General features: G+C 48.9%; 1 protein-coding gene across 3 annotated transcripts; it reads left to right on the top strand.

The window, feature by feature from the left end:
• Window positions 1-42: 42 nt before the first annotated feature.
• RNF169 (ring finger protein 169) lies at window positions 43-22,531 on the top strand. Of its 3 annotated transcripts, none has more exons than XM_019612169.2 (6): window positions 43-2,025; window positions 8,245-8,321; window positions 13,761-13,907; window positions 14,681-14,793; window positions 15,885-15,984; window positions 17,620-22,531. In XM_019612169.2, exons 3-6 carry the CDS (start codon window positions 13,818-13,820, stop codon window positions 18,778-18,780), a joined length of 1,464 nt encoding a protein of 487 aa, XP_019467714.1. In that variant the 5' UTR covers window positions 43-2,025; window positions 8,245-8,321; window positions 13,761-13,817; the 3' UTR covers window positions 18,781-22,531. The 3 variants fall into 3 exon arrangements, with proteins under 3 accessions (XP_019467714.1, XP_010727189.1, XP_010727188.1); XM_010728887.3 differs by having other exon boundaries at window positions 43-1,711; XM_010728886.3 differs by lacking the exon at window positions 43-2,025 and adding an exon at window positions 5,157-7,694.
• The last annotated feature ends 76 nt before the right edge of the window (window positions 22,532-22,607 follow it).

Below are 22,607 nucleotides of genomic sequence, written 5' to 3' on the forward strand. Positions count from 1 at the left end.
CGGGGCTTGTGTGTGAGGAGGCGGGGCTCTGAGGGAGGGGGCGGTGCGCGGAGGCTCGGCTGGGTGGTGGGACGTGTGATGAGTTGTAGGGGCTCAGCTGTGTGCTGTGTGGAGGGACTGTGGTCAGTCCCCTGCAGGCAGAGGATGTGGGGAACGGGCAAGCCCCCTGATTTCTGGAGTTAGCTCTGTTCGTGGCCTGGGATGAGAGCTTTCAGACTGCTGACCCCTTCCCTGGGGAAGCAGTGGTGATGATGGGACCTGTATGCTTCCCTGAGGCAATGTAGGAAACTGTAGGACCTGTCACCTTCTTTGGGATGAACATGGTGATAGTGGGACCCATCCCCTTGTCCAGGATGGCACCAGAGGTGGGAGAACCCATCCGCTTCCCCAGGGCAGCACTGGTGGCAGAAGGACCCATCCCCTTCCCTGGGAAGGTGCCAGCGACAAGCGGACCCTTCCCATTCCCCACAAAGACATTGGAGACAGGAGGACTTTCTCCAGTACATGGGAGACAGGAGGACCCATCCCCTTCCCCAAGGCAACAGCAGAGATAGGAGGACTGATTTCTTTCTCCAGAAAGGCACTGGTGATGGGAGAACACCCCATCTCCTTCTCCAGGGCACTGCCAGTGACAGGAGGACCCATTCCTTTCCCTCACTGTTGGCACCAGAAGGAACTGGGCAGTCCCAACTGGAACAGTGTCACATGGCCAAGGTGGCACCGGTTTGGATCATCCACTGGCCAGCAGCCAGTTATTTTGTAATAGCATTGCCCAAATAGTTAATGGTTACAGAGGAAACCTGCAGGGGTTGTAAACACCGGGTGAGTTCCTGCTGCATCGCAAGAGGAAAGCTCTTGTGTTGAGGGACGTTCCAATCTTTGTTGACAGAAAGTCCATCATTTCCGAGGGCTTTTTTTTTTTAAGGCATTTCCTCCCTGTATGGAGAGCGGGCTGTCTGCACTGACAGCACAGCGTGACGCTCCGGGGGACGATGCAGCACTGTTGGCACAGATCATCTGCATCACCACAAGCACTTCTCCGCCACTGGGAGCTCCGCGTTGAGCTCCAGATGGACACCACAAACCAGCTGAGCTCTGCCCCAGCCAGTCCTCACCTCTGGGCTCCCACCTCATGCATGTGTCAGCACCCTCTCATTCGCCGCGGGAGAAATTGGCAGGATGAGCATAAACGGCTTAAATTGGTGGTTTGAACTCACCCCACTAACCTCCACTGGAAGCGAATTCGGAAGGATTTGCTGGATGTGATGAATAGAAGGGCTGTCTGGCAGCAAGCTATGCCAAGCAGCTGGAGGACGGACCGCCGCCGAGCCACGCTCCTCCCCAAAACCTCCCACCAAGACCGTGCTTGCCCTGGCCTGGCCTGCATGGGAATATCCAGCCACGCTGCAGGAACACTTACATTTAAAAACAAATTAATTTCAAGTCTCTGCTTGTCTGGCATTACCCGAGATGCGTGTGTTTTGCAGCAGTCACATCGGTAGTCATTTTCTTTCTGAACCTCCTAAAACTCTGAAATGTACTGGAGGGAACAGCAGGGAATCTTAGCATGGAGAAACATGGAGAGTGCACCCGAACAAGGATGTGCCTGTGGCGTTACCCAAGTGCTGGACAAACTGCTGTGATCTGCGTGGAATTGCCGACGTATGGTTGTGCTGAAGGCTGTGGAGTGGTTCAATTAACGGTTAATGAGGTGAGCTAAAATGAGCTCTCGTCTGGAATGGTGTTCCTGGTAAGATCAGGCCTGTCCTGAAGCAGCACCAGGTGGCTGCATCAGACTGAAAGCTGTAAAGCTAATTGACTGCTTGTTCCGTGAGTCATGCTAATAGTGTGGAAATTGAAGATTACAAATGGCGACCTCCTAGAAGCAAAGAGAGCAGGGGATGCACCTTACTTCGACTACAGACAGGTTTATCGTAGTCACAGACTAGCTGGGGTTGGCACACGCCCCTGGGTCCTTCTGCTCAAGTAGGGCCACCAGAAGAAGGCTGCCAGGACCGTGTCCAGGTGGGTTTTGACCCTCTCCAAGGATGGAGACTTTGCAGCCTTTCCAGGCAACTTGTGCCAACGCTTAACCACTCTGATTCATTCAGTGGAACTTGTCTTGTTCCAGTTTGTGCTCGTTTCATCTTGGTTCCCAAGGGAACAGCATGTAGCTGCATCATGGGAGGTCAGGTGGGGGTGAGGAAAAGGTTCTGCTCCAGAAAACTGTGTGCATGGCACAGCTACCAGGGCAGCGGGCACAGCTCTGAGCTGCTGGAGCTCAGGGAGCACTGGGACACCTTTCAGCATATGGTTGGAGTGTAGGAGTGCTGTGTATGGCCAGGGCTTGGGGTCAGTGACCCCTCTGGGTCCCTTCCAACTTGGGTTGTTTTATATTTCTATGTTCTTCATGGCCCTTCATGGTCAAGGCAAGCAACATCCTCTTTTGTCCCCATCCACCAAGGTGGTCACCTCATCACAGAAGACTGCCCCATCATTTAAGCCTGCCTTCTTTGTAAATCCCTGCTGACTGCTCCCTGTCACTTTTTTGTCCATCATGTTCCTGGAAATGCTTTCCAGAATCATTTGCTCCACCACCTTTCTGATACCACGAGGCTGACCAGCTGGTCATTCCATCTCATTGTCAAGACGGAATGTCAGAGTAGTGACATTGGCTTTCTTCAGAGCTCCAAGAATCTCTCCTTGTCACCATGGCCTTTCAAAGACAATTGAGAGCGGCCTTGCAAAGACATTAGTCAAATCTCAGCACACAAGTGCTACCCATCAGGTCCCATGGACTTATGTGCCTCCAGTTGGTTTAAATTTCCTAATATGATTGCTGCTCCAGCGTGGGTGAGTCTTCTTGCTCCAGGCTTTCCCAGGACCTGGGGCTCCTGGGGCTATTCCACGTAGACTGAGGCAAGGAGGCATTGAGCATCTCAGCATTTTTCCACATCCTTTGGCATCAGCACCATGCCCTCCAAGCAGCAGAATGATGTTTTCTTTAGCCTGCCTTTTGCTGCTGGTGTGCTTGTAGGGGCCTTTCTGGTTGCACGTCGTGTCACTTTGCTGTTTTTGCTGTTTTCATTGCAGCATCTCTGTTGGTTCTGGTGAAGGTTCAGGAGGACCTCCAGCTGTGCACAGTAGGCAGTAAGGGCAGTGCAGCCAGTTCATGGTGCCTGGTGGCAGGCATGAATTAAACCACAAGAAGTTCTATTCCACATAAGAATACACTTTTTTTTTACTGTCCTGTAACCAAGCACTGGCACAGGGACCAGAGATGGGCTGAGGTCTTCTCCTTGGTGATCTCGAAAGGCACCTGGTGTGGGGCTGGGCATCCTGCTCTGGGTGGCAGAGGGACCAGAGGTGCTTCCAGCTTCACCATTCTGTTATCAAACATGCAAGAAGCTGATATGCTTAACTGTATCACTTGAAATCCACAGAACTAATTTAGGAAACTACTTTTTAATATTTTTTAAAATTATTACAAGCCTATGAAAGATGCTGCCTCTTGACATAGCTGAATTATTCCAGCTTAAACTGGCTGACTGCTTCTGATTTCCAGTCTTGTTTTGTATCCTTCACTGGGATTCCTGCATAACGGTGGACTTGTGGAGGCCGCAGCTGGGATCAGGGGTTATGTGCTGTACAAACAAGTATGAAGACAAAGTCCTTGTTGTGACACCTGCCCAACAGAACTGGCTGGAGGTGAGCGGGGCGAAGGTGATCTGTCTGCCCTTAGAGCCCCTGTGCCATCTGGTGGCCTCCAGCTGCCCCACTAGAAGGACCTGGGTTGGCCTGTGGGTTCCTGTGGCCCATCTCCCTGCTCCGTGGGCATCTCTGGTGATGAGTTGCATCTGGAAACGCAGCTGTGGATGCTGCTGTAAGAGCAAATTTTGAACTGAAGATGCAGCGATACAGGGTAATGCTTGTAGTACTTGGCTGAGTGAGATTTCTCGTAGCCAAACAGTTGTCTGTTGAAAGCCTTGGAAACAGATAGGTGCAGCAGATGGGAGGCTGGGAGCAGGGCAGGACGTGGAGACAGTGGGTGTTGGAAGATTCAGCCAGACGAGATGAACAGAGACGCGTGTACCATGCTCCTGGTGAGCTGCTCAGGCCAGGCTGCAACAAAATAAGGATGCTCAGTGTTCTCCAAGGACAGCAGTCTACCTGGCATCGAGAAAGAAAGAATCTTGTGGAAGGAAAAGCAGGTGAGAACTCAGCTTTGTCATCTCAGACAGCGCAAGACCAGCTTCACCCACATGTGTCAATTTCTGCTTCTCACTCCTGATGTTACCATCAGACATTACAGATATCCTGCAGGAACTTGGAGAACCGAAGGAGAAGTGAGCAGAGAAGCAGAAATTCAATTTTTGGGGAAAGACCTTGATTAAGAGTGACAATAAGGTGGTCAAGGGGCAGAGAAGACTTCTGCAAGAGAGCAGCAGGTGTTTCTGGAAGGGCCGTGGGAAGCCTGATGCTTTCTACCAAAGTGGGATGGATGTGCCTCAGTCACTCCTTATAGACACGTGAGTCATCAGTGCAAACACCTCCATAAGGGGTTCCATGGCCACCTTTGTTTAAGGATCTGACCGCGTGGAAAACTTTGCCTGCTATCTAATCAAAACCTCCCTTGTTGTAAAATCAGTTGGTTGCCTTTGTTCCTCTTCTGCCCAGTAGCTCTGCAGAGCAATTAATAACCACTCCTTTTATAAGAGGGTGTTTTTAATTGCCAGGCCTGGAGCATGACTTCCTCATCCTTCCTCTGAGTGTTTTGGCCGTGGTTTCCCTTTCAGCCTGCCGACCTAGACCAGTCTTGAGCATTTCCTGGTGGTTCCTTCATTTCCTGTCATTTCTGCAGCCTGTCTCCAGCTTTATTTTTCCCCAAGAGCACAGTGCAGTCACGATAAAGTCTTTCCACACTGTGTGAACAGCAGTGATGTGATTCCACATCCACTCAATGCAGCACATTTCTTTCTTCCAGCATGGGTGAAGCATGGCAGCTTGATGGCACGTGTTAAATTTAAGGCTGTCCAACAAAGGACGTGTGAAGAGGTTGCCCAAGGAGGCTGTGGATGCCCCATCCCTGAAGGCATTCAAGGCCAGGCTGGATGTGGCTCTGGGCAGCCTGGGCTGCTGGTTGGTGACCTGCACACAGCAGGGGGTTGGAGCTGGGTGAGCACTGTGCTCCTTTGCAACCCAGGCCGTTCTATTACTCTATGATAAAGGTGAGAATGTGCATGATTATGGCAAGGCTGTGCCTTCAGGGGCAGTGCTTTGAGCCTCACTCTTCTCCTGTGCTGCAGTCATCCATGATACTTAAATTCTTTCTGATCTACCATTGAAATCAGTAATGAAGAGAATTCTTAGGGCCAGCCCTAAACCAGTCCTAGAGACTGTGTGGGAGGCTGTCCTGGCACGGCACTTGGTCATTATCTCTTGAAAAACACTTTTTCAGCGGATGGTGCATCATCCTTCTGAGTAATGGTTATACCCAGACTAGCTTGGTATGGGGTTTTGTGTGATTCTGAACGGAAAAGGCAAAGCCTTTTTGTTACTTGTATGCTGGGATCAAGATTATCCTATACCCAGCTATCACAGAAGCTGGAAGCCAAGCTGGGAAAAGCCACTCGAGGAAACCTCGTGTGACATGCCTGCCTCCCAGCCTGCTCTTCTTTATCCACAGAGGTGTGAAGCCAGTATTTAAGTTCTTTGCACCATGCTGGATTCCTGACCTCTCGTTTTCCTGTTTTGTTTCTTTATACATTTCTGTGCAGAGTGAGATGTTGTCAGCAATAGCATAGTACGTGTATGAAGGCTGCTCTGAAGTACACACATCCCCCCTAATGCTGCCAGTCCCTTAATTTTCTCAATAAAGAAAAAGAGTGGATATCTCCACGTCTACAGCAGGTGGAAAAATACCACTCAACCTTGGGAGATGTCCTCCTATCATTACTTGTTTACCCCTTGCCCCCTAATTATCTCACCAGAGATGGAGGTGAGATTGAATTAACACGAGTTGTTCATATACAGTGGTCGGGACAGGAAAGAGAGGGAAGTCTTCCCTAAATATTCCTTTCTGTGTCCTCATAAAGCTGTTTATGATATATATGAAGCGTTCCACTGACTTATCTTTGCATAATTACTTAATAAACCACTTTGAGTGAGTTAATTATTCCCATCAGAAACCTGTTTCCAAACCTCTCTGCATTCACGGCCAGAAAACTTGCTCTGTGTTTCAAAAGCATCAAGATCTCATTCCACAAAGCAGAACACCGACTGCTGGAAGTGGGAACAAAAAGCTGTGAAAAATCTCAAGATTCTGATTGTCTCTGCTAGGAGCAAAGGGAAAAAGGAGGTGGCAGACATTCCTGTGAGCATCTGTGCAAGCAGCAGAGCCCATGGAATCACAGAATTGTAGAAGCAGATGAGTTGGAAGGGACATCTAAAGGTCACCTAGACAGGAGCTTTGGCCGCAGGACAAGGAACCGAAGGCTTTCTGCACTGAGCTGACTGTTTTAGCATCTTTATATTCCATCTGCATGGAATATTCTCCAAGTGCTGCTCAGGAGTGCAGATGAGCAGTGCCTGGCTGCAGTGCCAACTTTGGAGGGCTAAAATCGGGAAGATTAGAAAATAGAAAGTGTGTTGTCCTGTCACATGGTGCAAGAACCCATTGTATTTTTGTGATTGAGCACAACAGGATGGAAGCCCTGTCTGCAAGCATGGAGGAGCAGATGCTGATGTTGACTTGTGGTTTTGGTGTGAATAACATCCTCAAAGCAAAGCCCACATCCCTGTGCCAGCCTTTTCCTGCAGCCCTTCACTCAGAGGCCATCCCTGTTCCTCTGCAGCTCCCTCAGGAGAAGAACCAGGCAGGAATTCTGTTGCCAAACCAAACAAGAGGCATTTGCTTGAGTCTCACACATTGCCATCGTTCTGCTTGGCAGCACGTAGGGCAGCATCGAGCCAGCACCTCCAGCTGGGATTAATGGTGGCACCCAAAATTAGGATGTGATGAAGCAGAGGTGTGGAACACACTGTGGGTATTTCTGGGGACAAGGAGGATGTAGGATTGAAGGTCCAGGGGAGCAGAGATGCGCTCAGCATGCCCCACTGATAATGGGGCATTCTTTCTGCATTTCTAAAAACAAGAGTTAGGAATATGGGCTCTCTGTGGGTTTTTTATGTCTCTATGAGAGAAACCAGTTATGCATAGTGATGCTGGACCTGGAATTGCCCCCACCTGGATGCGTTATCTAAACCAGCAGAACTTCATAAGCGTCTCATCATTTAGGATCTCTTCTGGCTTGCTGAACTGAAGCAAGTGATGGAACTATTGCTACGGCTCGCTCGTCTCCCCTGGGTTAACCCACACGCTTTTATGACTCTGGAGGGAGGAAACACCTTTTTAGCAGGGAGGATAAGATCTGAAGCCAACCTAAAGCACCCAGCAGGAGGTGGTGGTTGCTGCAGGCACACTGCAGATGGAAATTCAACCTGATGACGTGCACAGGGAGCTCAAGGATGTGATCAGCACGACTGGTGGCCGCCTTCTCGTGTGGGCACAGAGCCGTCATCGCACATGGTGGCACCAGCGTGGCACTTTCCTTTATGGCGTGAGCTCTTGCAAGAGGGAATGGAAGCTGTTTCAAAGACAAAGCAGACTGTTAGTCTGTACTCCACCGCAAGAGGTTTGTTCCCTTTCGAAGCAAGCAAACCTTGCAGCAGTTCCATGTGGTTTGGTACACGTGGGCACTGGCTGTGTTCCCACTGCGTCGCTTCATCACTGGGAGTTCAGCTATGGGGGTTTTGTTGGTGAATTTAAAAGCCAAAAAGATGCAATCAGCCATCAGCTTGGGGCTGTATCAAGGTCCTGGGCTGTGCCCACAGGCACAAGCTGACAGGCAAACACACACCAAGGTATTTGGTGGCAAAACAGGCAAATTGCAGCAGAGTAAAGGTGCCAGCCATCTGCTCACTTCCACATTGGAAATCATCTCTTGGGGCCAACATACTGGTGGTGTTTTGGGACGGAAAACACTCCCTAAACCAGCAATGTGGGTATAGTTGTGCTGGGAAAAGCCAACACCAGCTGCATTGCAGACACGCTCGCTGCGTGCTGCCCACTTTACCAGCACCGTTTGCAAAAACCTTTTGTGGGCAGTGGGGCAGAGGAGGAGCGAAGATGGGCAGCCCAACACTCTGCATTAAATGTGCTTCCTTTCTCTCTTCTTTTTTCAGATTTTATATTCAGAGCACCCATCAAGTTAAGCAAACCGGGGGAACTTCGAGAAGAATATGAAAGCCAGCTAAGGAAGGTAGAGTACTCAGTGTAACTGCAGTTTTTCTTCCAGAATCACGTGGATTTCCAGCAGGAATGCCATCCTACCTGTAAGGAGGCTCGAAGGGCTTTTCGTCCCTGCTCTGTAACAAAGGTCATTTATTCCCTTTTTGCTGCTCAGCCAGCTCAGGGAGGTGTTGGCAGCAGCCAGGCGTGCAGAAGCCAGCTCCTGCTGCCCTGGGCTGCCTTCCAGAGCCTGGAGATGGACCGTCCTTGGTGGACCTCTGTTATGAAGGGTTTGTGAGAGCATCTGTATCCCTGGAGGCAATTCTGTAGAGAATTTTGCGTTTTGTACGTTTAAAAAAAGGGATTGTTTGAACCTAAGTCACTGAAATTCTCTGGCATGGGCTGCACAGAGCTGTGGGGGCCCCATTCTGGAGGTGCCCAAGGCCATGAATGGGGCCCTGGGCAGCCTGAGCTGATGGGGTCAACCAGCTCAGAGTAAAAGTGAAGCTGAAAGGGGCTCTAAGGTCCCCTTCCAACCCAACTATGCCATGATTCCATGATTCTGTGATTCTATGAAATGCCTCCAATGGCTTATCATGTACAGAAATTTGAAACAAGAAACACTATGGCAAAAGCAAGGACTGCTGTAGCTGAGCATCTAATCGTTTCCAGTCCCAATTGCTTTAATCCCATAACTGTGCTCCCACTGTGTTCCTGGACTCCTGCACGGTACTGCTGGAGCAGCACCATGATGCGTCCTGCTTTGGGATGTTCCCCACTGTTCGGTTTCCTGCTGGGGAGAAGGAGCAGATTTGTCACTGATTACATTTTCTTTGGGCTTTTGTTTGAAGGTCTCGATAACATAGAGCTGGAAAGATAACCTCGTACACTGACTAAGCAGGAAAGTACAGCTTAGGTGGTATTTCAGGTAAACAGCTACTCAGGGAATGCCTGTATTAAAATCACACATGAATTAGGTGGGATTTTGAAAAGGGGAAGGGCTTTCTCTCCTTCTTCTCCGTGTGTGCAATTAGTAGTGCAACCTCATTAGGATCACTTTGATTGCAACCTTTGGTTAATTGATGGTAAGGAATGGAAACTTTTTTGGTCCAGCCTACTTGTGCTGGGTAGACTGTGTGCTGTGTGTTGGGTGCTGTGGCTCTTCTGGCGACACTGGGATGCTTTGTTGAAGAGTTGTTGGGTTAGGCAGCAGTGCAAGACTAAGCACTTAGAAACAAAAGTCTGGTTTATTAATTAACTTAAACGTGCATCACTGTATTTGGCAATTGAATTTATTTTTGCTGGAACCTGGAGGACGAGTCTGTTCTACTTAAAGAAAAAAGCAAGCTTTTCATGTAGGTATTAGCAGCAGACCTTGGCAGGGTATTATGAATATCCTGGTAACTGACTGAGAGAATTCCCACCATGATTTGGGAGCCAGCTCATCGATCCTGCAGGTTTTCCTGGTTTCTGAGGCAGAACTGCTAATTTCTCCTTGTGGGGAAGTTCTTGGTATGATCAGAGGGGGCTTTTGTGCCTCCAGGTGCGTGTAAGCTTGCTGTGCTGAACTGGGACGATGCTCTTCGGGTCCCTCCAGCCTGGTCCAGATCTGCAGGTAATGGCCCCAGGTTGCATCAGGAGAAGTTCAGGTTGGATACTGGGGAAAATTTCTTCTCCAAAAGAGTGGTAATATGTTGGCACAGGCTGCCCAGGGAGGTGGTGGTGTCACCATCCCTGCAGGTGTTCAGATAAAGGGCAGATGTGGCACTGAGGGACACGGTCAGTGGGCATGGTGGGGATGGGCTGGGATTGGACTTGAGGATCTTGGAGGTCCTCTCCACCCTTAATGGTTCTGTTATTCTATTCTATGATTTTATTCTATGATTCCTGCAGGGATTAAACCATCTTCTCTCCCATGTAGCTCCTGTACAGCGTCTCTGCAGGACAGACTTCCTGACTAGTGGGTACTTTGTCACCATTTCCCAATTCTGATCACACGACGACTAACTTCACATGCGACATACCGAGTTCAGATCAGCAGTCTGAGTCACAGTCAGCTTGCGGCAGGCTGCAGAAATCTCTGCATCTGCTGCTTGACTTCAGTGAGGAGATGCCACACAAACATGCACCAGCACCTCTCACTTCCCCATCTGTGTAAAGGAGATACTTGAACGTTCCTCTGGCGTTTTGAGGATGTTTGGCTGTTGGCTTCCCCTTTTTGCTCACAGAGAGATGGGAGAGGGGTTTCTGTGCCATCACAGCAGAAATTCCAGCTTTTCCCTTGCAACAGGCAAAATCTTAACACTTGGCTCTTTTAACTCTTGGACGAAAGAGTCACACATGGTGCCCGTGATTTTCAGGGGAAACTTCAGAATGCAGAGGGCTCAAATTTGGAGACCAAAGCTGGTGTGTAACTAGCTCTTCCTCTGTCTGGAGGCACACGGTGTCACCTGGTGGTGACATGAGGACAACCTTTGTTGTCTTCAGCCTTCCAGCAGCTTTTGCATCTCCCATGAACTGTTTTTCCAAAGCTGAGTTCTGGACCTTCTTCTCTCGTCATGCAGTTAAAACCAAAGTAGTAGCCATCATTCTGCAGTGGAAAACATAGCGGAAGTGGACCATCTTGTGGTGTGATTTTCTTGGCACTGGGTGACCTGGCTTTTAGAGTCAAGCACTTGCTTCCTACCTGCAGGACAAGAATTGTTTTCCTTTTTTATGCCATGTTTTTTTACCCCCCTTTGTGAAACGACTGCCTCCTGGTGATGCATGCCAGCACAGTTTGTGCTTGCACCTTCAACTTGCTGTCCCATGGGTTTGCCTAAAATTCTTAGATATTCCTTCCTACATGTTGTTATGTAAGCTTGTGGCTTTACATTTGGGAATTGGGTATGATTTTGTAAGTTGGAAAAAAAGCCAAGATTCCCATCTAGCTCCTTCCACTCATATGGAAGGGATGGAAGTATTGGGTGGGATTTCAGTTGCCCCAAAAAGTCATCTTTATGATGAGCCTCAGTGTGACCTTTTGTTTCAGATACTTCCAGAGGGGCCTCTCAAAGCACGAAAACACTGCAGAAACCTCACAAAATGTGCAGCAGAGTACTACCCATGTCTCAGTCACATGGCAGTAATCTCACTCAGTCAGATGATGTTCTCGCTTCAGATTATTAATAGATCAGGATTTCAAAGATGTGTCTTCAAGCATCGCTAAACCAGAAGCAAAATCTGTCTTTGGAACCATTTGCTACACACCCACCATCACCCAGATGAGGTTTTTTGCTGCTTTGTGCCTTCTCCTCCTCCTCCTCCCTCCCTCATCCCTGTAGGTTCACATTCAGTAGAATTTGGATCCTTCCTCATCTGAAAATCACACTTTGCTTTTTGTGTAACGCGCTTCTGAGATGGGTTCACTCACATGTCCGTGCTTATTTTTTTAACCTTGAGAAAGGGAAGAAAAACAGAGCATATTTTTTGAAAAACTAGTTGTTGTTGCAGTGCCACCAACTCTTTTCACATACTGTGCTGCAGCGCAACTACCAGCGAACCCCAGGAAAGCTTTGTGCCTTTATTTCCATTGGCACTGGAAGGCAGAAGGATGCTGCTGTCCTAGCAGGAAGGTGGGAAACCATGAAGAGATCCCACACTGAGCTGTGGGGCAGAAACAGAACTGTAATTCCAGAGCAGAAGGTTGGAACTGACAACCAGAGGCCAGACTTGTCGAGGAGGACAACCTATAGAGGTGGGGTGGAAAGAAAGTTCCATCGAGGCACCTAGGTGGGCTCTTCGTGGCTTTATATACAAGTGTTGAGTTCAGGAAGAGATGAGGGGCTGAGAAATGAGGGAGGAGAGGTTTGTGGTGTTACCCTGGGCAGCGTGGCCGGATGGATCCAAGTGCATGCTGCACACCTTGTTCAAAAGGAAGAGATAGGGGGGTTGGTTCAGTCTGGAGAAGAGGAGGCTCAGGAGAGACCTCATTGCTCTCCACAACTGCCTGAAAGAAGGTTGTAGTGAGGTGGGGTCTGCTTCTGCTCCCAGGTCACAGTGATGGGATGAGAGGTCATGGCCTCAGGTTGCACCAGAGGAGGGTCAGGTTGGATAGTAGGGAAAATTTGTTCTCTGAAAGTGCATCGATGCTCTGGCACAGGCTGCCCAGGTAAGTGGGGGAGTCACCATCCCTGGAGGTGCTCCAAAACCGTGTGGATGTGGCACTGAGGGGCATGGTGGGGATGGGATGGGGTTGGATTTGGGGATCTTGGAAGTCTTCTCCAACCAATCCAGTGATTCTGTGATTCTAAGAGACAGTGTGAAGGAGGAGAGGAAGGCTTTATTGGCTCTGAACAGCACATCCCATCGCAGCCCATCCATCTCTGACCACATTAGGGTAATCTTTTGCTTCAGGAGGGCTGAAGCCTCTGTGTAGGCACAGTCTGGCCAGGAGGGGCTGATGGAAATGAAGGGTTCCATCTGAGCTGGTTATAAGCAGCCATTGAGCAGTGAGTTGTGCTTTTCCCAGGAGGGCAGCCCTAAGCTACCAGATCTCAGGGAGCACTGGGATGCTGCTCTCAGCCACATGGTTTGGGGTTGGGTGGAGCTGGGAGTTGGTTGGTTCTTCCCAACTTGAGATACTCTGTGATTCTAAGCAGGGGGCAGTGAATGGAAGGAGCACTGTCTATGGGGTACAGCAGCACCGTGGTTCAGTGCAGAGCTGATGGGAAACAAGGCAGGACACTGCTGGGGCTACCATGCAGTTCTGTAGGATTCCTTGTTCAACCTTCATTCAGCCTTCATTTGGGTTCATAAAGTGCTGTAGTATAGCACATGTGAGTAAAACAGTGTTGCTTCATAGTCTTTGTGAATTGCTGCCAGTGCTAAAAGTAATGAGAAATTGTCTAAAAACGGGTGAGAATTCAAAATCAAGTTACAACTTCAGGACTCCTGTTGGCCATCAGAGGGATGGATGGTCTCTCTGGGTCTCCTCCATCCCAACATGTCCATGAAGCAGCAGAAGTTTACATGGCATGGGGATTGCCATAACTCACAAAGGTGAATTCAGGTGGTGCTTTCTGTATACCTGACAAGTTGTGTGTGTAGTGTTGCAGTCCATTTGAAGACTGAAATGTTGTAGCTTGCATTAAACTGTTGTGTATATGCATTCCTCTGCCCTATTAATTTGTAGTGTGATAATCCACAAGTAGACAGAAGTTTTTTTCTCTAGTTTAGAAACCAGTTTGGCAGAGAACTCATTGTCAAACATTGCATCTAACAGTGCCTTTGTTGTTTTGCAATGATATCCCTGCTTTGTGTAGATGTAGAAAGAAAACAGTCTTCCCATGATTGCTTATGAGGAAAGCAGAGCAGGGAAATGGAGACTCAAAATTAAATGTTGTGGCCAAACTTTTTTGGAAAATCACAATTGACAACCAGGTGTGGAACTCATGGCATTTCAATTATGCTCTTTTGTTGTTGTTTGCAGCTGAGAGAAGAAAAGGTACAAGAAGAAAAAGCTTCTGAGGACCTGATTCACAAGCTCATGCTAGATGACGTGGAAGTAGGAAAACGAAAAATGGAAGAACAGCAGAAAAAAGATGAGTCTCTCGTGCTCAAAGTGAACCAAGAGTGTGTAAGTAAGCTTGTACTTTCCAGTCCACATCAGAGACACCAACTAGGTGAAATACTGCTGAGATTCAACCCTGGAGCAGGAGTTAGGTTTCTTAAGATGTTTCTTCCTTTGACTCTACATGCTTTCCAGGGCTGATTTCTCTGTAGCCCTGAAGGATACGAGCTAACAGTACACAAAGATTCATACTAACGAGACCTATCTTCTAAGAAGGTTTATCATGACCACAAATGTCTTTCTGGAGGTTTGTCTCCACTTCTTCCACCCAGTTTGCTCACAACTGCAGGTGCAGCTGCACTGAACGTGCAGAGGTGGCACACAGCCGTTCCTGGAGCATGTCTCCACAAGTCCCTTACAGTGTGGCCCTATTTCTCCTTCCAGTTGTGAGACTCCATAGGAAATGCTCTTAAGAATTACAGGTAGAGGGTTATTTGGGCTCTGGCTCATGTCCCGTAGTACCTTTTTTGTAGGATTACTGCTCATCCAGTGCTTGATCTTTAAATTACCTTTCTTGGGCATGTCACAGCCGTACATAGGAGCTGTGTGCTTATTTTTGCATTATTTGTTCTTTGGGGACTGGAGCTCTTACACCTCCAGTGAAGAGAACTGCATGAGCATGTGCTTCTGCTGGGAGGTTGCGTTCATAGTTTATATCCTTGAGGTCTCATCACATCGGGGGTTTTTGGAATATTAATACCTTTGCAAGAAAGACCTTTACTTTCCAAGTGATTCTTTTTGTCGTATATGTCAGCTAACTCTTCCTTGATTGACTTCAGTTTCCTGAACGTCTCTCGGATTCAGAAAATGAAGAACCGTTCCAAGGCAAACAAACACATCGGTCAGCATTTGTTTCCAAGACCAGTGCCTACTCCTTCGCTTTCCTTTCAGGGTAAGATGCTGAGACTCCATTGAGGCTGATTAATGTGCATTACAGATGTAACTGTCTTCTTCTTCTTGCTGTTGTTCCAAATGTTCCTGAAATGCTTTGAATTTAATTAAAAGAGTTGTTGCAGTCCAAAAAAACCAGTCACTATTCTGGAATTGAAGAATTGGTAAATGTAGCATCTGTCTGATTACCTCCTGCCTGCTGTAAAATGCTGGGAGGTAATGCATTTACTGTTCATCCCATGAAGCTGAAAAATCACTCACTGTAGATTTAAGTTACAAAACTCAGAAGTACAGAATTCCTTATGTTAGATTCGAATGAATGGATCTATCTCCAGCACACATGCTAAGAGGCAGCATCTGCCCCAAACAGTTATCAGTGAGAGCTGCTGCATGAGGCGCTGTGAAGTCACGCGGTGTGATTTCACACCAGCAGCACACGGCTTCCGAAGTGCTGTCGTTAACTCTGATGTCAATTAGCTGCAGGGGGTAGAGGTGGCAGGGTATTTAGCACAAAGCCCTTGCACATAGACTGGTGCTCTAGGGAAGACTCGGGTGCTGTGGTGCAGAGCTGCTGTTCCATCTGCTGCTTCAGCTCTAGATTTCCATGGCCAAAACCCTGGGCAGCATCTGCTCAATGCTGTGGCATCACCCTGATGTGATGCAGGCAGCACCCACAGCCCTGCAGGGCTCATGGCTTGATTCCAACTCTTAGCAAGATTATTTAGAATCAGAAAATCATCAAGGTTGGAAAAGACTACTAAGATCATCTAGTCCAACTGTCAACCCATCACAAGACTATCGCTATCACCCATGACATTTCTGTATAATATACAACAGTTTAGTTGGAAGGGACCTACAGAGGTCATCTACCCCAACACTGCTTTTGGTTGATGGCTTCATTCAGCACACCGTGAGGTCTCAGCATACAGGTGGACAGCAGCCAGCTGTTCCCATCAAACAGCCACCTCTGGGCTTGGGGCTCTGTTTGCAGACATGGTCCCTGCAGCTCCAGGTCTCAGGTGTCCTTTCTGCTGGGGATATTCAGCATGTTGCTCCCAAGATAAAGAGCAATCTGATGTAATTGCTTTACAGGAACCTAACCTGCAAGGTGGAAAGGAGTCGGAGCTGCAATGACACTATCCAGGAGAGATCAAAGAGCAGGCAGAGATCAGCCCCAGTCAACAAAACAAAGGTACCACCTGTTCCCAACAGCGTGCGGCAGGAAAGGGTTTGATGTGTCACCTCCTTATCTGAGGTCATACAGTGCCAGCAATCTGCTTATTATCAGATACTGGTTTTGTGGTGGTGTTATTGCCCTGGGCCATCTCCTTGCAGCTCACAATAAAAACCTGCCAGGTTCGAAATTACAGGGCAGGAGAGCAGACAGCTTACCGAGCTGTTTGTTTGTGTTGTGGGATAACTGGAAATTGGAAGGGCTCTCTTCATTCCTTTGTTTTGTAATTCATTTTCTTTCCAAGGCTGAAGCCCCAGCTTCAGTTAAAGGAAGTTAAATATCATAAAAGTTTAGAAGAAAATCCTCTCTTCCCCCCACTTTCTCCCCTGTTCTTAATTCAAAGGTGCTTAAAAAGTTGTTCAGAGTTATTCAGAGTTGCTTAAACAGAGCAAAACTTACTGCTCCCCTGATGCTAGCGTACTTTCTTTGGTGCTTTCACTGAGCTCTCTGCTATGGGAAGAGTCGGCCTGGTCTTGCTTCCCTCAGATCCAGGGAATTAATGACATCTGTTGCACTGTGCACCAGGCCTTATGTCTCAGTGGGCAAGGACTGTGGTCTTCGAGTCTCTTGTTAAAAGCTTGGTCCAGTTGCCATCTAAACTGGACTGAGCTTCAAGTGAGGGTCTGTGTCTGAGCTGCCCTCCCAGGCCATTCATTTTTTCAAGCAGGTGGTGTATGGGCCTGGCCCAATAAAAGCTGTGCTGCAGGGATGTCCCACAAACCTATTTTGACTCCAGAACAAGCCAGTAGGAACCATTTACCTTTGACTATGTGCAGCTTTTATGTCAGATTTATGTGTGGGTTGGTTCTGGCACATCCCAGATAGAACAGCATTAGGAGATGACAAGAAATGCTGCTCTTCAGGTCTGCCAGAGATTGTCCCTGCACTGGCACAGTGCATGGGGAATGCTCACAGAGGTTCCACTGATCTGCCTCTGGCACACAAACAACTTTTTGTAGAGGAGTGTGTTAAACCCAGGCCAAGTATTCATTCCTGCTCCCCTGTGCCTTGCTAGAGAGCAAAGAGCCCTCTGGTGATCATTACCTTTGAGGAGAGCAGCTTCCTGCAGCCAGGACAGTGCTGGGGCTCCTCAGCATTGTTTCGCCAACAGAGGGGTTGCCATTTGCCCTATCCCAGTGGCCCAAAGAGCATTTCTAACGCTAAAATAAATTTGAGACCAAGATATTAGATTGGGCAAAAGGAAAAACTTCTTATTTTGGTAAGGGTGGTGAAGCACTGGCACAGGTTACCCAGAGAGGTGGTGGATGCCCTGTTCATGGAGACACTCAGGGTCAGGGGGTGGACTCTGAGCACTGATGGAGCTTTGAGTGTCCCTGTGCACTGCAGGGAATAAGATCAGATAGCCTTATGGGCCCCTTCTAACTCAAACCATTTTGTGATTCTGTGATGGTGCTGTGTTGTGTTGGCGGTGTTGTATGTCCAGTGTTGACAGTGACACGTGCTGTAACCAGACTGCATGGAGGAGGAGCTGAGCTGCAGCCCCATGCCACATTTCTCTCCTTCTCCTTGCCCATATTTGCCCGTTCCCTTCTCCGTGACAAGCTTGTTGAGCAGCCAAACCTTGCCTTGCAGGTCCCACCCATCACCAGCGCATCAACACCTCTGCTGGGAGTTCTCTCCTCCACCCAGAACAACCGCTGCCTCTCTGCTCCGGACCTGACGGCGGAGAAGCGCCCACTCCTCAACCCCGCGTCGTCTCTCTCAGCCCTGCACAGACCAGAGCGATCCATCAGCCCCGAGAGCAATGACAGCATCTCAGAAGAGCTCAACCACTTCAAGCCCATCGTCTGCTCGCCGTGCACACCTCCCAAGAGGCTTCCTGATGGCCGTGTCCTCAGCCCTCTCATCATAAAATCCACTCCGAGGAACCTCAGCCGGAGCCTGCAGAAACCGACCACCTACGAGGCCAGCCCCAGAATACTGAAAAAATGGGAGCAGATCTTTCAGGAGCGCCAGATTAAAAAGACTCTCTCTAAAGCAACCCTTACGTCGTTGGCTTCGGAACCCGGGGAGGACGTTACACTTCCTGACATCACCCATAAGGAACATTCCCAGATTCAGGATGATCAGCTGCTGCCAGATGCGACAGGAGACCCTCACCCTGAGCTGGATTTCCTTCCTTCTATCAGCGAGATGAAGAGAGGGAGCGAGAGGAACAGGGATTCCCAGGCCTTAACAGCAGATAACAGTGCTGAAACAGAGGTGCGATTGAACGCAGCCCCATTGCATGCACGCGTGTCCGAAGCCCCTGACGTCAAAGCCAACGTGTTCACGGACAAATCCTGTCTTAATCTCGGCCCCAAAGTGCTGAGCAGAAGGGTGATGGGGGTGCCAGACAGCAGCACTCTGGGGGTCCTGTCGGGGAAGAAGCAGCTGAAATGCCTGAACAACAGCGAGCTGATCAACGTGCAGAACAACACCTGCAACTCCGTCGAGAACATCATCAGTGAACAGCCGCCAGCCTTACGACGGGGACGGAAGAGACGCTGCAAAACAAAGCACTTGGAGCACAACGGCTCCGTCAAAAGACTGAGGCACACAGCAGGGGAGCCGGGCTTGGAGGAGCGCCTGGTGCGGGAGGTGGAGCAGAAGCTGCAGCAGGAGGAGGAGGACAGGAGGTTGGCCCTGCACCTGCAGCGCATCTTCGACAGCGAGAACAGGACAGTGGATAGGCGGAAAGTCAGGGTGGATCGGTACCTGCTGCGGTCGAAGAGCACTCTGGGTGCCAAGTAGCACTGGTGGACGATATTGCCTTTCTAGAGGACGATGAGGTTTATCAAATTATCTTATAGGAAAGCTATTTTTTGTCATACTTCAACCCACGCTGTCGTTTTTCATTTTGGTGATAAGACATTCGAGGTCCAGTTCAGAGAGAAGCCAGAGTCCTTCCAGATTTAAAAAAAAGAGGAAAAGTTCCTCCAGCCTGGCTGGTCCATTGGTCTGAGAGAGGTCTGGCATCCTGTGAATGCACTGCAGTGCAGCTGGTGGTTGTTCTGGCTGGAAGGGTTGGTTGCACAGGCAGCCTGGGTCCTGGGCACCCTGCTCCCTGCTGAGTGGGACTCAGAGGTCCCTTCCAGCCTCAACTGTTCCATGGTGGACCTCATCCATTCATTGCCATGTCCATGTTCCACAAGAAATCGGAGCTCTGCTTGCAGAGGAAACCAGGCTGGTCCCATCCTGGGATTTGCAGGAGGGATCAGGGGATCCACCTGCAGTGCTGACCAATGAATGTATCTCGCTGGCTGCACCAGCAGTGCAGATCAGAGGTTGTCTTCTACAAGTAGAAGGCCAAATGCAGTGGGAAAAAAAAGTTGTAAAATCAGGTTTTTATAGAAAAGCATTATAGGAACTTGTACGTTCATGTTAATGATGGGGCAGAGAGCATCTGGGAGCCGTCCTCCAGGCACTGCGACCCAAGGAACAATGCAGCTTTTCTCCCAGGGTCTCACCTCCCTTCTAAATGTTGAAGCCCAGAAAAGGAAATGCTGCCCTGATGTTGGGAAGAAGGGGGGAAGGCACTGTGGGCTCTGGGCAGGTGCAGTGCAGGGAGCGTGGCTGGCCTCTCCCAGCACTCAGTGAGTGCAGAATGGATGGAATGGGAGCCCAGTACTCCTGCCATGGAGTGCAGGGGGTACAAGCCACCTTCCCCACTGCTTAACCACTAACAGCTCAGGTGAGCAATGTGCTGCACGAACCTTCTTTAAGGTATAAGGGCACGGGGCTGCCGGGGGCTGGGGGAGCTGTTGGGCTTGGTGGGGTAGAGTTGTGCCTTTGGTGACAGCCACACTTGGGGCTTTCCTACCTTTCCCCTCTCTTCCCTATCATCCAAAGTGATCCTTGGGTTCTTGTGAGGAACTGGGCTCAGGAAGAATCAGCTTCATCTACGGGTGCTGCTTTGCAGTGCGTTTGGGGGAACACCGGTGCCAGGGGACGAGTTTTGCAGGATGGACCTGAAGCATGGGACAGCTCGCTGTGACCAATCCCAGACAATTGTCGTTGCCCAAATTCCTCCTATCTAAAAAACAGCTGAATGTCTTCCTCTTTAAAAACAAAAAGAAAAAAAGGAACTGATTTTATTTTTCTCTTCCATGTCCTTGTGTGACTGCAAGGACCCTGGCGCTTTTTCCTAATGGAACTGGATTTCTTTTTTTTAAAGAAAACTTATATTTTAATGGATAAAATTTATATATTTTAAATACTATATTTCAACAGATTGACACTTTTTGTTTTGAGAAAGCTTATAGCAGTGATTCCGTAATATATAGATCTGTATCCGTATCTCCTTCACACACCAACTGGATGCTCCCTGATCTCTGGGACCATCCCTGCTCCCTCACAGCTCTTTGGACTCAAGTCATGTATTGAATCGGGAGAAAACTGAGCAATTGGAGCCCCAATTTGACCTAGAAGAGTGATGTGGAGATCAGCAGCAACAGCCTGAATTTGCCCTCTGCACTGGTTTCTACAGAATAAGCTCAGGATGGAAACTCACAGTGATTTTTTTTCTCCTCCCATGAGTTAAATTTGCTTGTTAATTTTACATCTTGTCGCTGCCTCTTGCTCGTGGTTAATCCTGGAACCCTGAACAGTTTCCTCCTTTCTCTTTTCTGGTTCTCAGCACTCTTGAAGCAAATGTGCACACCAAAACTCACATTTCCGTGGGGTTTCCACACTGAATGTATCCTTTCTTTCCCCTCTTAAGAACGATTATGGAGCCCAATGCACCAGGCCAGTGTCTTCTTAAATATCTTTTTTTTTTAAAGACGAGTTACATAAATATTTATGTATTAAATATATGGCTTCGGCAGCAGCTGGCTCCCTTAAAACCCAGCCCCACCTGCGCTGGGATGGAAGGAGACCTCCAAATGTTGTCTGTAGCTTGCACAAAAAGGAGTGGTATATCATTTCACTGACAAGAGCAGAAATCCTCGGCCTCCCCTGCTGTAATGCAGGTGGTGGCCACAAACAATGACATCGGAGAAGCGGAATACCTCTTGCTGAGCACTGGGTGCAGCACAGGATCTGCAGAGGCCCTGAGATGGAACCAACCATTGGTTTGCACCTCCTGGAAAGCAGCTCATGACCCTCATCCTTCCTGCAGTCACCTCTTCTGGGGGACCGGGGGAAGCCCACAGGCCAGCACTGGCTCCTGGTTGTTCCCCCACCATGTCCCACCATCCTGCACATCCCTAGGAGTGGGATGCCATCACCCGGCGACCAAATCTGCCAAAGATGCTGCCTGACTCTGCAAAGCAGCTCGGACACTTTGGAGCCCTCTGCATGGGATCAGATGTACAGAACGGTTCGTGCTCGGAGTCGGTGAGAAGAGAGAAACGAAGGAAAAGTGCCAAAAGAAAGGATGATGCAAGATGACTGTATGATGATGTTCTATATTGTCAGTATTTTTCTTCCAATGCTATTGTACATGCAGTGCACAGTAGTCACGAAGTATTGCTCGAACAAGTGCTTCTTTGTATTGTATCAATGAGAGTAAAGAGGAGGTAGAAGCCTTAAAGACTATCGCCGACATTAATCTGAAGCCTTCAGTGCTGCTCCGGGGGCAGCGGCCCCACAGGGCTCCCAGCTCCTCGCCATCTCCTGACCCTACAGAACCCATCCCCCAGCATCCCTAACAGGGATCCCACTGGAAACGATCCCACAGGAAAACCAGGGCCCACCAAGGATTGTTTCTGTATCACCACGATGGTCTGGGATGTAACCACGTTGATGTCAGATGTCACCATGACCGTTGGGATGTGACAGTGTAGGATGTCACTGACTGTTTGGGACGTCACCATGACAGTCTGGGATGTAATCATGACAGTGCGGGATGTCACCATGACAGAGCTGCGGGGCATTTCCTGGAGCACTGCTCAGTGCACCAACTCAGCACTGGAGCCATCTCCATGCGCAGTGCAATTCTGACGCAAACTTTTATCTTCCCTCTATCTTCAGAGCACGGCAACACATCAGAACAGCCCTAGAACTAGCTACTCACTATGCAAACAGGAAAATCTTCAACTGATGACAAAAGGTTTCATGTATGCCTGGTTTTCTTGGTGTTTACTGTCGAACTGTTTGAAACAAATATCGATGTTGCTACACTTTTTCCAATACGCTTTAAATCGTTGTGCTTTAGTGTTCTCCTCCGCTGCCATCGGAGCACCGGTGCGGTGAGAGACTACGGTCATTTTGGATCTCAGCTGAACCACTGTGGCTTCATCTGAATGTTTTAAAAGCGATGGAAGTTGCTCAGAGACTGCTGACTTGCATGTGTAAATGTGTGGGTAAATGACATGCAGAGTCCGTCATGTTGTGGCTTCTGTCGTTTGGAACAGAGTAAATCCTGCTTGTGAAAAATTGTCACAAAACAGAAACATGCCAACCGTGTACAAATCCTGTATACATTTTAACAGCATCGAGGACTTTAACTGCAGGACAAAGGCCAAGGTTAAAGCAGAATAAAACCAGGTTCTGACAGTGAGCTGCCTGGCTGTGCTGAAATTGCTGCGTGGGGAAACTGTAGTGATTCCACTGCTGCCTGTTCTGTGCAGATTCCG

The sequence above is a fragment of the Meleagris gallopavo genome, chromosome 1, assembly GCF_000146605.3.
Source record: "Meleagris gallopavo isolate NT-WF06-2002-E0010 breed Aviagen turkey brand Nicholas breeding stock chromosome 1, Turkey_5.1, whole genome shotgun sequence".
Lineage (NCBI taxonomy): Eukaryota > Metazoa > Chordata > Aves > Galliformes > Phasianidae > Meleagris > Meleagris gallopavo.

Coding starts and splice junctions, on each gene's coding strand:
- RNF169 (XM_010728886.3), top strand. CDS start 7,586: ATGGTGGCACCAGCGTGGCACTTTCCTTTATGGCGTGAGCTCTTGCAA. Junction 14,794..15,884: donor TCCTTCGCTTTCCTTTCAGG/GTAAGATGCTGA, acceptor ATTGCTTTACAG/GAACCTAACCTGCAAGGTGG. Junction 15,985..17,619: donor CCCCAGTCAACAAAACAAAG/GTACCACCTGTT, acceptor CTTGCCTTGCAG/GTCCCACCCATCACCAGCGC.